This window comes from Lupinus angustifolius, chromosome LG20 (genome assembly GCF_001865875.1).
Source record: "Lupinus angustifolius cultivar Tanjil chromosome LG20, LupAngTanjil_v1.0, whole genome shotgun sequence".
In the NCBI taxonomy this organism is placed as follows: Eukaryota; Viridiplantae; Streptophyta; class Magnoliopsida; order Fabales; family Fabaceae; genus Lupinus; species Lupinus angustifolius.
Genome location: NC_032028.1, coordinates 9,956,736 through 9,973,584, shown reverse-complemented (window position 1 = coordinate 9,973,584; position 16,849 = coordinate 9,956,736). Strand labels below are relative to the sequence as shown.

General features: G+C 36.3%; 1 protein-coding gene across 2 annotated transcripts; it reads left to right on the top strand.

Moving 5' to 3' along the window:
* On the top strand, positions 5,413-9,339 carry LOC109336217 (receptor-like kinase TMK4). Of its 2 annotated transcripts, none has more exons than XM_019572681.1 (3): positions 5,413-7,819; positions 8,463-8,979; positions 9,041-9,339. In XM_019572681.1, the coding sequence occupies exons 1-2, from the start codon at positions 5,521-5,523 to the stop codon at positions 8,975-8,977; spliced, it is 2,814 nt and encodes a 937-aa protein (XP_019428226.1). In that variant the 5' UTR covers positions 5,413-5,520; the 3' UTR covers positions 8,978-8,979; positions 9,041-9,339. The 2 variants fall into 2 exon arrangements, with proteins under 2 accessions (XP_019428226.1, XP_019428225.1); XM_019572680.1 differs by having other exon boundaries at positions 8,463-9,005; positions 9,044-9,339.

The window sequence follows — 16,849 nt, the reverse complement described above, 5'->3', positions numbered from 1 at the left end:
TCTCGGAAATCGTTTTTTAATTTCAAGTGGGGGATTGTTGGAACATGCTTTGTTGAAAACCATTAGTGGGAACTTTTGGGTGTGAAATATAAAAAACACCCAAGTCCCACATAGAAGAGTTTTGAAAAAGCAACTCTCAAAGTCCCACATGGAAGGGTTTTGAAAAAATAAAAAATAAGCTCTCAAGTCCCACATTGGAGAAATGCGGAACATGAAAAAAATCTCATGTTATAAATAGAGGCTTTCTCCCTTCATTTTAACTTGCACCAAGTTGAAGGCATTTCCTCTTAACTTTTCTTTCTTCCCCCTAATATTCCGCCAACGCATTTCCGGCAAACTTCTCTCCCTTTCTTTCCGTGGCACTTAAGAATTGGCATAGGCAGCAAAGTGAGATTTCGAGAACTGGCACCGGTAGTCAGTATTGTGGGTAAAGAATTGGCACAGGTAGCCATATTGTGGGATTTCGAGAACTGACACTGGTAGTCAGTATTGTGGGAAGAGAATTGACACGAGTAGTCATATTGTGGATAATTCCGAGAATTGGCACTGGTAGCCATATTGTGGTGGGTGTACTCGAGATCGGTTCTTATAGTGCAGTAAGAATTTGATAATAAAGATCTGGGCTGTTTTATCCTAGGGACGGCGTGTTGATAGTCTGCTTGCACATTTTGGGCAGTGCCACGAAACGTCTTAAAGAGAGCAACCTGGTCGTGACTCAGCGAGTAAGTATTATTTCGTGCCATTTAGAATTGTTACAAGCTATGGTAACAACACTTATTCCTTTTACAAGAATATAATAAACTAGATCGGCTGGTCATTACTGACATAACATAATTGATGGCATTGGAATTATTAATTGTTGGGGAAGTCACAAAATACATTATTCCTTCATTCAAGAAGATCGATATCTTCTTGAAATTCTGGAAGATTGGAATACTTGAAAGACAACAAAAGCATGGCAAAGGATTATTTGGCGTGGTATGAGCATATCAAAGCATTTGCAGTTACTGTATTGGTTTATGGTATGATAATTATACTTTATAAAATTCTTAAAAACATGGAAGTGGTGGTGCTAAGCTGTTGGTATTGAAGTTTGTTGAAGCAATTATTCATCTTCACACATCTTATCTTAATGGTTTTTTGAATTTTCTTATCACATATTACACATTCTTTTCTTATTCGTTATCATTATCCTCCAATTATCTCTTCTCTTTTCTATTATGTTTTTTTTACCTCTCTCATTAAACACACAACATTATAGTGTGTAATTTTTCCCTCATTGGAGTAACATATAAGGATTAAGAAGATTAAGGTTCATCTAATTTCTCTCTTTATCCACTGTGATTGGTTTGCTTATGTCAAAAAGATGATTAAGCGTTGGATGAAATTGCTTTTACCAAATGGTGGTTAAGCGTCAGTATTGCTCCACGTTCAGATTTCAAGACTGAGAGATGAAGATTCTCTCACCAGCAAGAGGAGGTTAGAGTATGTGTGGTGTTCAAAACAATCATTTCAAGTATGAAATGCTTGACACATTCCACCTTGAGGGGATGTTAAAATTGTTAGTTGATTTCAGTTTGTTAGTTGTAATATTGTTTTCATTAATCGATTAAGAATTTAATTATCGGATTAACTAGTTAGTTATTAGTTAGATATTGTAGTATATAAATGGTGATTCTCTTATTCCTTATAACTCAATTCAATATAGAATGTTTCAATTTTCTCATTCATGATTCATTTTCTCATTCTTTCTTGTTCATCAAGAAGATCTCTCTTATCCATAGCTCCTACCCTTAACACAAATATCTATCAAATAAAAATTAAGTTAATTTTAAAGTTATAGAATTACACTTGACGATACTTGATTGGTTGAAAATAAATAAACATATTTATTTTGGCACATACATATTATCTGTATGGTGCTTGGATTCTACCTGGCTTATCTAACTCTAAATTTTGGTTGAAATTAACTTTTGAATTCAAACTTTGCTATAAACATGATTAAATATAATGTATTTTTGTCTTTTTTTACATAAAATCTTCTCAATATTATTTATCCAATATATTATTTAAAATATAAAATGATATATATATATATATATTATATATAAATAAACAAATATGTTCTCAAACATTTGAATTTGTGTATATACGATAAAAGAGTTGGATAAATAATAACATGTAAAATGATGTGTGTACTTTAGCAATAAATTATTTGCACAATAGTAACATAATTTACCAACAAAAGTAATTAATTCTTTTGTTGTTGAAAATGACATTATATCATCAAATAGTTGTAAAAAACAAATGCACTTTCTCCGATGCGGTAAATATATGTCATTACTTTATATATAAAAGTGTAAGAGGTTAGCAAAAATTATAACTTACAAAATCTATCCATATACAAATTTAAATAAAATCGAACAAAATTAGGGAGTAAGATATGGTAACATCGTACTCACCTCTACTTTTATGCTTAAATATCATCACTTTCGTTAGCACATGGGATGGGACAGGTAGCAAATAATATAGATAATCCACCCATCATGGCTAGTAAATAATATAGATTATTCAAACTTATGTTTTAAAAGCTAATAAACTTCCTTCAATTCAAGTCTTTCTATGGAGATAAAAATAAGGATGATAAACAAACTCACCCATGGATAAAGTTGGCACAGGTAGAAATATGTATCACAAATAGGTACTTCTAAGTTTTAGAACGAGTTTTTCAAATTACTTAATATATATACAGACAAACAAGAAATATATAGTTTTATATATAATATATGAGATTATTTTAGTATTTTGATAAATTTGAATTCTTAAATTGTGTTATTTAATTTGGTTGTTGCACATTGCACACTCTCTTGAAACAATATTGTGGTCACCCATACAGGTAAATTTCCCATTGTGTAAAATGAGTGGTGAATAACTACATGTGTCTGTTGGTACATGTTATCATCCATAGGTAAAAGCTACTAATCCAACTATTTAAAAAGGCTCTCATCGGCCTAAAAGAGATGTGTGGACTCGAAATAGCACACCATTACAATACAACACTAGTAAGGAAATATACCCCAAAAGATATATAGTGTGATTATTACCATTCAACTATTTGTCTATGTCTAATACAATCGGACAAGTCATTTCAAGGACATTATTGGATTGTTTGGGCCCAACATTACTATTATGGTTATTACAAACAAGTCCAAGAGAATGACCCACTCATCAACTAAATTTAAATACTATGTGTGAAAGAAATAGGTGAAACTATTTTTAATGACTATTATTATGATAGTGATAAGGAGTTTGGATAATTAATTTTTATTAGCTCAATTGGATCAAAGCAATGACAAGCCAAGCCAACTTACTAAGGATCATGAAGGCAGCAACAATAAATAGTTAATCGATTAACATTATGGTTATCGAATACATACCAGACTAATTAAAATAACCAAAATGACTAACCAATTAATCGATTAACCATATTGTTAATCGATTAACTCTTTGTTGCTGCTTCTTCGTGATCGTTAGTCAGTTGGCTTGGCTTCTCCTTGCTTTGATCCAGATAAACTAATAGTTTTCAAGAATTTGATTGAGTTGTGAACATAACACATGAATATATATGTTGAACTTTTGAAAAAATTAATGTTAAATTACTTACTTATTTTTCCTACTAATTTATAGTAAATTTTAATTTTTTTACTGTACAATAATATTATTATTGCTCAATGTAAATAACTCAACAAATGTGAAACTCACCACATATATAAGTGTCAACTTAGATTTTTCATTTCCATGATTAAATCGATAATCATGAGAATTCATAAAGACTAACTAATTTAAAATAGGGAGGAGATAAGACATCTATAATGAAAATATTAGGTATATTTGGTATGAATCACTTAATACTTCATTACTTCATACATATAAATTATTTAATATTACCTAAATATTCTTAAAAACAAAAAAATACTTAAAATATGATTTATAAAACAGGATAAATTAGATAACTGTCACCACATGTAAATAAAGGAGGCTAAGCCTTCATTTGGAAGGGTAGAAATAGAAGAGAAAGAGGGTGGGAGGAGAGAAGTTGAGGAGAAATATATTTTTTCTCTCGTTTGGTTTAGGAGAGAGAGTTTGAGGGAGGAGAGAAAAAAAGAAGAGGGACCCACAAAATCTTTTTCTTCTCCCAAGTGAAGAGAAAATGAGAGGAGAAGAGAGACTTCGATCTATTGTCCTAAACTGTGTCTCAAACCATGTCCTACACCAATAATATTGAAACAAAAAATAAAAAATAATGAATATTATTTTTTTTAATTGACATGAAATATTTTTATTGATGTTCAGCATGATTTGAAACATAATTCGGGACAACAAATCTTTATCTAGTGAAGAGTGGGGGAGAAAAATTAATTCTTTCTCTTCTTTTTTATACAACCAAACAACATTAAAATCCATTCTCTTTCTCATCTATTTCTCTCTTTTCACTCTCTTTCTCACATATTTCTTTCTTCTTATTTTCTTCTCCTAACCAAACTAAGCATAAAGGAAGAAAAGGAAACCAATCAATCTTGTACCAAGCTGCTAGAATTTCCTCTTGAAAATGACAAGTGCAATTTTTCATGAAGAATTCTTACGTATCTATGTGCCAATACAATAGGTTTGTCCACGGGATCAGATGTTGGGAAAAAAGAGAGGAGAATCTTTACTTTGTATGAATATAACTTAATGGAAATTATCAATAACAATTAAGGTGTATTTAAAGCTAGTCCATGTCACCAAACATAAGCTATTTTGAATTTCAATAACGATTAAGGTGTATTGAGCGCACGTTTATATTTTTAATTCCGAGACGTTTCCTTTTCATTTCACCTAGATTACTATTTTTTTTACAAAATAATTGAAATGGTCGAACTTTATTTGACATGTTAATAAAAATCGAACACCATCTACTAGATTTAACCACTTCATCCATACGAACTATGAGGTTGAAATTCAAAATTTTGATATCTTTTTCTTATAGAAAAATTTGCAAACTACTTTAAGGAAGTGTCATGACTTATTAATATTGAATTTGAGCCTCTTATATTTTTTATATTATACATATACCTGTATATACATGTAGAGTCCACGAAAAAAGTAAACTGAAAATTTCAACAACTATTTCTTTTTTAATGCCGAAAGGAATCGCTTATTAGTTAAAGGCATAAGTTACTCTAATATTTATAACAAGCCAATAAAAGGATAACAACTATCTATTGAACATAAATTTTATATTAAACTTAAACCCTAATTTTTGTAACAAAAAACTTAATGAAGACAATAAAAAGAAACAATCTCGTTCTGCAATTAATTAAAGCCATGATTGAACAACCATCCTAATAATTAAACACCTGGACACACTTTTTGTCTGTCTCAGTATGAGAGAGAGTTGAGTAGTGCTTCACCACCTTCTTCCCCTCTCTCTCTTCTCTACAAAACTCTCACACTCACTCACCAACCAAATTAATCACAATGCCTCATCTCAAACCACTTCAAACCCTACTTTCTCTCTCCACCCTTTCCCTCCTCCTCTTCCTATCCTCCCCCGTCGTCGCCGATGACGACTCCGCCGTGATGTCCGCCTTCCTAAAATCCCTGACGCCACCACCCTCCGGCTGGTCATCAACCACCCCATACTGCTCCTGGACAGGCATAAAATGCGACTCCTCAAACCGCGTGACCACAATAACACTCTCTTCACACTCCCTCACAGGAACACTCCCTCCCAACCTCAACTCTCTCTCCCAACTCACCTCTCTCTCTCTCCAGAACAATTTCCTCTCCGGACCTCTCCCTTCTCTCTCCAATCTCTCTCTCCTTCAATCCGTTTTCCTTAACCGTAACAATTTTACCTCTTTACCCTTCCCTTCCCCTTCTTTTTCTAACCTCCCTTCACTTCAAACCTTATCCCTCTCAAATAACCTTAATCTCCCTCCTTGGCACTTTCCATCCGAGTTAACTAACTCACCCAACCTCAACCTCCTTGACCTTGGAACCGTTTCGCTTACTGGTCCGTTACCGGATCTGTTCGACTCGTTTCCATCCCTACTTAACCTACGACTTTCCTATAATAACCTCACTGGTGTGTTACCGGATTCTCTAGCGAAATCCGGTATTGCAAACTTGTGGCTCAATAACCAGGAAACCGGTTTGTCCGGTTCAATTGAGGTTCTGGCAAACATGACACTGTTGAAGCAAGTGTGGCTGCATAAAAATCTGTTTACTGGTTCGATTCCGGATTTGTCGAATTGCGAAAATTTGTTTGATCTGCAACTTAGGGATAATCAGTTGACTGGCATTGTTCCGGTTTCACTGATGAGGCTTTCGAGTTTGTTGAATGTGTCTTTGGATAACAATATGCTGCAGGGGCCTGTGCCGGAGTTTGGTAATGATGTGACGGTTACTTTGCATGGGGTTAACAGTTTTTGTAGGGACGATGTAGGGCCTTGTGATGAGAGGGTGATGGTTTTGCTTGAGATAGCGAAGGGGTTCGGGTATCCGATTAGGTTGGCGAATTCGTGGAGAGGGAATGATCCTTGTGATGGTTGGAGTTTTGTTGTGTGTAATGAAGGGAAGATCACCAGTGTGAACTTTGCGAAACAGGGTTTGCAGGGAACCATTTCGCCTGCGTTTGCGAAATTGACTGATTTGAGGAACTTGTATTTGGGTGAGAACAATTTGACTGGTTCTATACCTGAGAGTTTGACAACTTTGCCCCAACTTGCTACTCTTGATGTATCTAATAATAATCTGTTTGGGGAAGTTCCGAAGTTTTCATCAAAAGTGAAGTTGGTAACTACTGGTAATGTTTTGATTGGAAAACTTCCTAGTTCTGGAAGTGGAGGAAGTGGAAATGGAGGTGGAAATGGGAGTGGAAGTAGTCCTTCTGTGGGGTCTGCGCCGAGTGGAAGTCCGGTTCAATTGGGGAATGGTAGTTCATTAACGACGGGTTGGATTGCCGGTATTGTGGTTATTGTTTTGTTTTTTGTTGCAGTTGTTTTGTTTGTTAGTTTCAAGTGTTATGCCAAAAAGCGGCACCAGAAATTTGGAAAGGTTGATAATACTGAAAGTGGGAGAGGAAATATCAAATTCGATGAAATGAGTGTTTCTAAAGGTTATAGTGGTATTGCTAGCGAGTTGCAAAGCCAGAGCAGTGGTGATCGAAGCGACGTTAATGTTTTTGAGAGTGGAAGTGCTACGATTTCGATCCAAGTTCTTAGGCAGGTAACAGATAATTTCAGTGAAGATAACATTTTAGGAAGGGGAGGGTTTGGAGTTGTTTATAAAGGTGAGTTGCATGATGGAACTAAAATTGCTGTGAAGAGGATGGAATCTGTTGCAATTGGGACCAAAGGATTGAATGAGTTTCAAGCTGAGATTGCTGTTCTTACTAAAGTTAGGCATAGGCATTTGGTTGCTCTTCTAGGATATTGCATCAATGGCAATGAGAGGCTTTTGGTGTTTGAGCACATGCCTCAAGGGACATTAACCCAGCATCTGTTTGAATGGCATGAACTAGGGTATGCGCCTCTGACATGGAAGCAAAGGGTAGCGATAGCTTTGGATGTAGCACGTGGAGTGGAATACTTGCATAGTTTAGCACAACAAAGCTTCATTCACAGAGACTTAAAACCCTCAAACATACTGTTAGGTGATGACTTGAGAGCAAAGGTTTCAGATTTTGGATTGGTTAAAAATGCACCAGATGGGAAGTATTCTGTCGAGACAAGGTTGGCAGGAACATTCGGGTATCTTGCACCTGAGTATGCAGGTATAGAAACCCTTTGATTTTAGTCTCGTGCCTTGGTTTTTTAATCTATTTTTTACTCTTACAAGTTACTACTTCAATATCATGCTTATTGCTTGGTAGTTGGCAAGGTTAAAGTAGTTTGAAAGAAAAGTAAATAGCAGTTGGATGGAAAAATAATTAATCATTAATCCCCACTCCCTTGATGCTTCTGGTTTACCTGTAACTTTCCTCCTCTTTGTAGCTACTTCTTTGCAATTTCCTTTTTTCCTCGTTTCATGAGTTTAATTCAGCTGCATTTTATCTTTCCTATAATTTCTACTCTGAATACTCATTACATTAAATTCTGGAAAATATTGTCATAGATTTAGACGGTAGTTCTCTGTTTTTACTAACTACTTTTATGCACGGTATCCACCCTATTATTTGGTGCATTGGCATTAGTATTTGTCATTTTGGAATGGTAAAGTGTAATGATTCAACTTGCATTACAATTTGTTCATTGTAAAACATGTGCTCAAATTTTGTTCATCATCTCTTCTTGTGTGATTTAAAGAGTTAAATTAGAGTACTTAGATTATTGTTGCATTCAATGTGATTGGTTGCATATGCTTAAATACTAGGATACTCCTTTGATTGTAATTAATGTAATCTTGTTTCTTGCCAGCTACTGGAAGAGTGACAACCAAAGTGGATGTTTATGCATTTGGAGTGGTTTTGATGGAACTTGTCACTGGTAGAAAGGCTTTGGATGATAATATGCCTGATGAAAGGGCTCACTTGGTTTCATGGTTCCGCCGGGTTCTAATCAACAAGCAGAACATCCCAAAGGCAATTGACCAAATTCTCGACCCCGATGAGGAAACCATGGAGAGCATATATAAAGTTGCTGAGCTGGCAGGCCATTGCACTGCTCGCGAACCATACCAAAGGCCAGATATGGGGCATGCCGTGAATGTCTTGGTTCCTCTTGTGGAGCAATGGAAACCTACAACTCATGAAGAAGAAGACGGCTGTGGCATTGACCTTCAGATGAACCTTCCACAAGCTGTACAAAGATGGCAAGCCAATGAAGGCACTTCCACAATATTGAATAACATGTCCTTCTCCCAGACTCAATCAAGTATCCCCTCTAAACCTTCAGGATTCGCCGACTCTTTTGATTCACTGGATTGCCGGTAACCAGAGTGATAGATTTACACACCCTCCCAGTCACAGGGCTTTTCCATTGATGAGAGTGGAAGATTTGGCTGAGGAAAATAATATCCAATACAGAAAGTATCCTGTACTGAGCTAAACCTGGATATGTAAGTTTGATATTCTTTATTGATTCTTTAAAGCTGTCCGATTGCTTTTAAAGCATGGTTGGGGATTTGGATTATTTGATGAGATGACAAGGGTAATTAGCTTGGGGAAGGGGAGGGAAATATGGAAATGTTAGTTGTGTTATATTCTTTATTTTTGTTTCAAGAAAGAACAATCAGGAAGTGTATGTATTGCTTATAATTGTGTCTTGTGGGTAGACATTAATCACGTTTTTTTAATCCTTTAACCAAGTATTTGTTAGGTCTAACGTGTCCAAATCATACCCAATACCTTGCAAAATCAATAGTAGTTAGCCTAATGGAGCAATATGTTTGCAAGTCTAAATTCCAATAAGACAAAACCTAGAGGCTTTGTGGGAGAAGTAAAATTTATCTCGATGAACACACTATGATTTGAAAGAGATTAATTTAGTTAGATGTATAAAAAATAGAAACCCATTTAGAATTCTTTAAATTTTATTCATAAATTATGGTAGTGTGGATAGACTCTTAAATTTGGATCCGTGATGAGCTGAGCAATAACATGATGAGACAAGACTATATGTGGGATCATGCATGTGTGGTGTATCAAAGCTGGATCTTAGTACAATCTCAGCAGTTAGATGACTTTCGTAACAAAGCACATGCCGTGGGATCCATTTTCATTATTTATTTTTATTGTGGTTAGGTATTCCACGAACATGTTAAGCTGTTAACTTGCACACCACAATCTAGATGTGTTTTTTGCTGTTGTCAAACATGGGGGCATATTTAGTAGTTGAAAATAATTGGTCTTTGATGATTGATATAATATATGAAAGAGAAAATTCCAATTTAGTATTAGTTCCTCACTTGTTTTTTGGGAGATGCTTTTCACAAAAATGTGAACTCCAGAATTGCATTTGTTTGGAAACACCCCAATGACCCCATCAACAAAACTAGAAACAAAATTTGAAGTGAATAACTGTGGAATGTGTAGATCATACATTTCAGCCTCGCCATCCATTAACATCTTCCTCACCATCGACTATGGTACAATTCCAAAAAATCAATCTAAACCACTCTCATTATAATTCAAATCAGTTCAGTGAAAACGGAAAACATAAACAAGTTCATAAATCAGTACAGGATTGTCGAATTCATCACAATTCCCGATTTCACGAGCTGCCTGATGATTTCATAATCTCAAAGGATTCCATGATTTCAGCTACCTCACAGCTTAGACAAGATATATTTGAATTATAGAACACTATCGATTTCGTTAGTTTTATTTATCTTTTTAGTTATTATTTAAATTGTTATTATTTGTATCATTATCATTTGTAACGACTATTCTTTAGTGTAGGAATGGGGGATAACTGGGTGTTCTTGAACTGTGTGAGTGAGTTGGTAAAGGAGAAGTGTGGCTGATGCTGGTTGTCGTTGTAAGCCCGCCAGGGGAGGTACCTGAAAAGGTTCTCTGACGCTCAAATTAATGTGGATCTAGAGAGGAAAAATATAAGTAGAGAGAGGAATGGTTAGTCGTTAAATATTAGAGATAAAATACTTCTTTATTTATAGGAGCAATGCGGCTGACGTGTAGGCTGCCTATGGATCAGATTGGGCGGTCGGTGGCGGCGCACGAGCGCTCCACGTGCTGGACCCAACGAGACACTGATTTGGGCCTTGAAGTCAAGCCTGTACGCCCACTATGATGTTTTTGGCCTAACTCGGACACATGGGGTAGCCTGGGGTGACCAGGTTGCTATACGACACTTTACTCTTATCGGACTAGGCAACCCGACGTGGAGACAGTAACGTGCCTAGTTTATCTAGGTAAGAACAATTGCCCCCAATCTATTGGATGTCTAAGTTCGAGGCATGCTGGTAGATTTATGTCGATAAGGGCGTCGTAGTGGTCGCCTAAAGGTTTTCCAGCCTGCCGTATCAGGCGTTTACCTTGGTTTGAAGGCAGGACCGTTCGTGCATTGTAACCGCTCTTGTCTGCTTACTCGCTCTTGACTGGATTAGTAGGTTTAGGATGGTGGCCCCATCATCAGCATATAGGCGTTAGGTAGGTTATGATTACGCTTTGCCTTGGCCAACACGTGGTAAGTGAGGTAATGCTTTGCTTGGAGGTCTAGGATACACATTTGACACGTTCGATCATTTCACCTCCTACGAGTTGGTTCCAAAGCCACCGTTGGATTACACTCGAGTTTTATCGGATGGATAAGACGTCGTTCCAGGATGGGGCCTAAGTCCAACTCTCCTATATAAATAGAGGATATTTTCCTTCGTTGTTTCTCACCTGATCATTTGCAAACTACTCTTGTCGAGCCAACTAGCCTTCAGAATCCGAACAACTCTCTTGCTTCCTTCTAGCCTTTCTACCTTTTTTACTCGGTAATTTCTAATCCTCCCATTTATTAGTCTATTTTAAATTCTTGATGGCCGGTGAAGGATCGAGTTCTGATGGGGTGAAGGTCTTACCTGGGCCCCACCTACTATTTGTGCCCCGACCACCTTTCGTAGGAGGCGACTCCGAGATGCCCATGCTTCGGGTAGTAGTTGGTCTAACCGAAGGCGGTCCAGACAACTCTCGTTGACAACCCTTCTGCGAGGTTTGCGGGGGAAAAGAGGCGTAGGGAACATTGTTCCTTTGGACCGAGCGACCTTTAACCAAATGTGGTGTCCGGTCTTGGGTAATTTATCCGACTCGGATTCTGACGCTGCTTCTAGTAACAGGTTAATCATGGGTCGGAACTATGGCGAACGTGCAGATTAGTTGGTCATCCTAGAGAGGATGAAAAGTTCAAATACCTCCTATTGGTGGGTGGACCACAAGGTGTTGGGGTCTCCTACTGTCTACACGCCAGATCATAAACCCGTTATAGAGGTTTTGACCCGCCCTCACAATGATGTCATGTGATATGGGCCTTCTGACCAAGAGTGGGTGTGCTAGAATATATTGGTTGAGAACCAAAACCAATATAGCTTTTACATGTACGAGTACGTATTCCGGTGGATTGGGGTGAGGATCCCCTTCGATGAATGGTACGTGTAGGTGTTACATCACCTTCAAGTGGCCCCTTCCCAGCTACATCTCAACTCTTGGGGGTTCATTCGGGCCTTCAAAATTTTCTGGGACGTCAGGCAACGACCATGTACCCTTCGCCTCTTCTTCTATATGTTCCGGGTGGGACATAGTACCAACAAAGATGAAAATCAGAGGGGGCGGAAGGGTTGGACGTCACTCTAGTCTTGGAATGGTTGGACTCTCTTCCATCCCTTTGAGGGATCAGTAAAACATTGAAAGAACAGATTCTTCCGGATCGAGGCACGTGGGAGCCAACATACTTGGGCTTATGGGTGTGATGGTCGTCCTTGATTTCCTTTTTCTTGGAACGACGAGGTCCATCAGAAGCCAGCCAAGGCGTTCAACTTTGATTACGATCAACTAGATGCCCGGGAAAAGGAAGTGGGCCTTTGTTTTAAATAATGGTAAAGATAACTTTGGCAAGTTTGATGAAAAAGCTGATGAATGTATCTTCCAAGGCTACTATCTTATGAGTAAGGCTTATAAATTTTTTAATAAAAGAACTCTGTCCATGGAAGAATCTGTTCATGTATCTTTCAATGAAACCAGTCCTATGATAAAGGATGTGTTAACTCTTGATGAAGATACAACTGATACTGAGCATTTGAAAATGAATGATATCCTACCATCTCAAGAGGAGTATATTCATACAGATTTACCAAAAGAATGGAGAACTCATCGAGATCATCTTATTGACAACATCATCGGTGATATTAGCTAAGGTATTACTACCCGTTTAATGCTAGAAGATGTGTGTCTTAACAAGATACTAAACATGGCCTTCGTTTATCAAATAGAACCCTCCAAGATTGATAATGCAATTGAGGATGAACACTGGATTCTTGGAATGCAAGAAGAGTTAAACTAGTTTGAGAGAAATGAAGTTTGGGAACTTGTTCCTAGACCTAAAAATAGGCATGTCACAGGAACTCGTTGGGTATTTCATAATAAATCTGATGAAAATGGTATTATTGTTAGAAATAAAGCTAGACTAGTAGCCCAAGGATACAGTCAGGAAGAAGGTATAGACTTTGATGAAACCTTCGCTCTGGTTGCTAGACTTGAAACTATTAGGCTATTACTTGCATATGCATGTTCTTTAAACTTTCAGCTATATCAAATGGACGTAAAAAGTGCTTTTCTCAATGGATATGTTCAAGAAGAAGTGTTTGTAGAGCAACCTCCTTGTTTTGAAGATTACAAACACCCTTCTCATGTTTACAAATTAAAGAAAACTCTCTATGGCTTGAAGCAAGCTCCACATGCATGGTATGATTGTCTAAGAAATTTTCTACTTGAAAAAGGATTTACCAATGGAAAGGTCGACACTACACTCTTTATAAAGAAAATAAATCACCATACTCTTCTTGTTCAAATTTATGTAGATGATATTATTTTTTGTTCTACTAATGAGGTTTTATGTAGTGATTTTGGCAAAATGATGCAAGGAGAATTTGAAATGTCCATGATGGGGAAGTTGAATTACTCCCTTAGATTACAAATCAAACAACTTGATAATGAAATTTTTGTAAGTCAATCCAAGTCTTGCAGACATTTGCTGAAAAGATTTGATATAGATGACTGCAAGCCAATAGCTACTCCTATGGGATCTGGTATGTATATTGATACAGATGAAGCTGGAAAATGCATTGAAATATCAAAATATCGAGGTATGATTAAATCTCTTTTATATTTAACTACCAGTAGACCTGATATCATGTTTAGTGTATGTCTATGTGCATGCTATCAATCTAAACCAAAAGAATCACACTTAGTTGTTGTTAAGAGAATCATGAAATATCTTAAAGGCGCAACTGACATTGGATTGTGGTATCCAAAAGGTAGTATATGTGATTTGGTTGGTTATTCAGATTCAGATTTTGCTGGATGCAAATATGAGAGGAAAAGTATAAGTGATACTTGTCATATTTTAGGAAATGCTTTAGTCTCTTGGTCTTGCAAGAAACAAGCATGTCTTGTCCTAAGCACTGCTGAAGCTGAATATATAGCAGCAGGTAGTTGTTGTGCCTAAGTGTTATGGATTAAATAACAATTACGAGATTATGACTTAGACTTAGGTTGCACTCCTCTAAAATGTGACAATACTAGTGCTATAAACCTCACAAAGAATCCAATTATGCATTCTAGAACCAAACACATAGATATCAGACATTACTTTCTTAGGGATCATGTCCAAAAGAAAGATGTGACTGTAGAATTCATTGATACTCATAACTAACTAGCAGATATTTTCACTAAACCCTTGGCTAAAGAACATTTTTATAAAATTAGACGTGAATTAGGCATTCTTGATGAAGCTTACCTATCTTAACATGATTATATGATTATATGTGTGCTTCATTATGTTTATCTCAAGCCTACTTGTACTTAACTGTGTTTACTTATGTTTAGAACTTTCAAATTTTGGGTCAAAAATCATTTTCATAGCATCAATATGCCTAAAATTAATTTTTTTCCGGGGTCAGTAATCGATTACTCTGGAGAGTAACCGATTACAGGGTTGAACATGGAGTTTCAATAACCGATTACTCAAGCGAGTAATCGATTACTCAAAGCTGTTGTTTGAAATTTTTCAAATTTTTTAAACTGAGTAACCGATTACTCAAAAGTGAGTAACCGATTACTCTGTCCAAGTATATATGTTTTTCTTCATTTTTTAAATTCATCTTCTTCCTCTTTCTCTCTCACTAGTGTAAACCCTTCTCAATTTCTAAAAACTTCATTTTTTTCACCCGTTCTGAGTGATTTTTGTGTCCATTTATATCACATTTTCAATTCTAAATATTTCTATACCATCATTTTCGTGATTAGTGAACCAAATCAAAAAATCCAAAATCTCCCAAACCCAAAAACCTAAAACCTTCAAAAATCCAATCCATGACATCTTTTTCAAGAACAAAGAAGCAACACTCTAATGTGACTCAAAAGAAGCAAGTAACTTCATCGTTGGAATCTAATCGTCTAGATTTAGCAAGACTTCTCGCAAACGATGAACAACGCAAAGTCTTCGAAGAGCACTTCCATGGACAAACCATCTGTACTCCAAAATTCGGTAATGACGGAAACTTTGAGTTTGAAGGTTTTCTTTTCCCTTATCTTTTACGGCAACAAAACGTTTTTGATTTTTGCTATGAAACAAATGATATTTACCCTGAACTTGTTAGAGTATTTTACTACAACTTGAACTTCTGAAAAAACCGTCTTACTTCCTACGTGAAAGGAAAAGACATTGTTTTGGATTTAAAAAGTCTTAGTTCATTGTGCTCCAATATACCCATTCAAGGTAGCACAAAGGGTTTCAACCTTGTTTGTGAATGAGATAACTACGATCGAAATGATTTCTACTATTCTCTGTGTAGAATTTCAAATGGGGAAATATAAATGCGTATGCAAAAGGGCTTTGGTGAGACTGTTAAGAATAGAGATATCCTATGTGCTGGACATCTCAAACTTGAGGACCGTTTGCTTCATTACTTTCTGAGCTATGTCATTTTGCCTAAATTTTCAAACCATTCCCAAATCTGTGACATAGAACTTCAATTGATGTATGCTATGAAGTATAACATCAAAATCAAATGGGCTCAGATGATAATGAGACAAATGTGGTCTGTTTGAGGAACTCAAAACCCCTTTCCCTATGCAATCTTCATAACCAATATTCTTGAACATTTCGGTGTTTCTACTGCTGGTGAAACCAAGGTCTCTCTTAATCTTCGTGAAAGCCAGATTGATGTGGAAGTGATCCACAAAATGGGTTTCTCCTTAAATCCTCGTGACCGCACCTATAAGCATAGAACTGATAAACCAACTGCTCCTGCTGATCAATAAGAACTTGTCCCTCCTAACCCTCCTGAACCTCAACCTTATGAGTTTCATGCTCAATCTTCCCCATCTGTTGCCATGCCTTCAAATCAGATGATTATCGATGAGTTGTTTTCTCTTCGAGGCTACATCACTAACCGAATGGATGCTCTTGATTCTTAGAATCAACAAATCCAATGTGAACTTCATCATCTCTCTTATAAGATGAGTAGCATGGACATTGATGAAGACAACTCTGAGCCTGAGTTTTAGATTATCTTTGTTGTTCAGATTTTCTGGTTGTAATGTGTTAGTGGCTTTTGCACAAAATTTGATAATATGTTGTTGCTGTTTGTTGAACAAATGTTTAAACATCTTTTGTTTTATGCTATGTTTGATTTATATCTTATATATATATATATACAACATACATATGAGTATGCTCATCTTGAGAGGATATATTATCATCCATTTTCAAATGCTCAGATTTAGTTGTAGAATGAATAATAGACTTTTCATTAGAAGGGGAACTTGACAAGTCCTCTTCATCATGAGTTAACAATCATTTATCACAAGATTAGGTTCATCAAAAGATACATGAACGTATTCTTCTATGACTAGAGTTATTTTATTAAAAAATTTATAAGCTTTACTCGTAAGAGAGTAGCCTAGGAAGATACCTTCATCAACTTTTGCATCAAACTTGCCTAAGTTATCTTTACCATTATTTAAAACAAATCATTTACAACCAAATACATGTAAATGAAAAATGTTTGGTTTTCTACATTTAAAGAGTTCATATGGGGTTTTCTTAAGAATTGGTCTTATAAGAACTCGGTTTGAAACATA

Bases quoted from the DNA above. Each gene is read 5' to 3' on its own strand.
- LOC109336217 (XM_019572681.1), top strand. From the start codon at position 5,521: ATGCCTCATCTCAAACCACTTCAAACCCTACTTTCTCTCTCCACCCTT. The intron at 7,820-8,462 runs GTATAGAAACCC...GTTTCTTGCCAG, and splicing joins TCTTGCACCTGAGTATGCAG to CTACTGGAAGAGTGACAACC.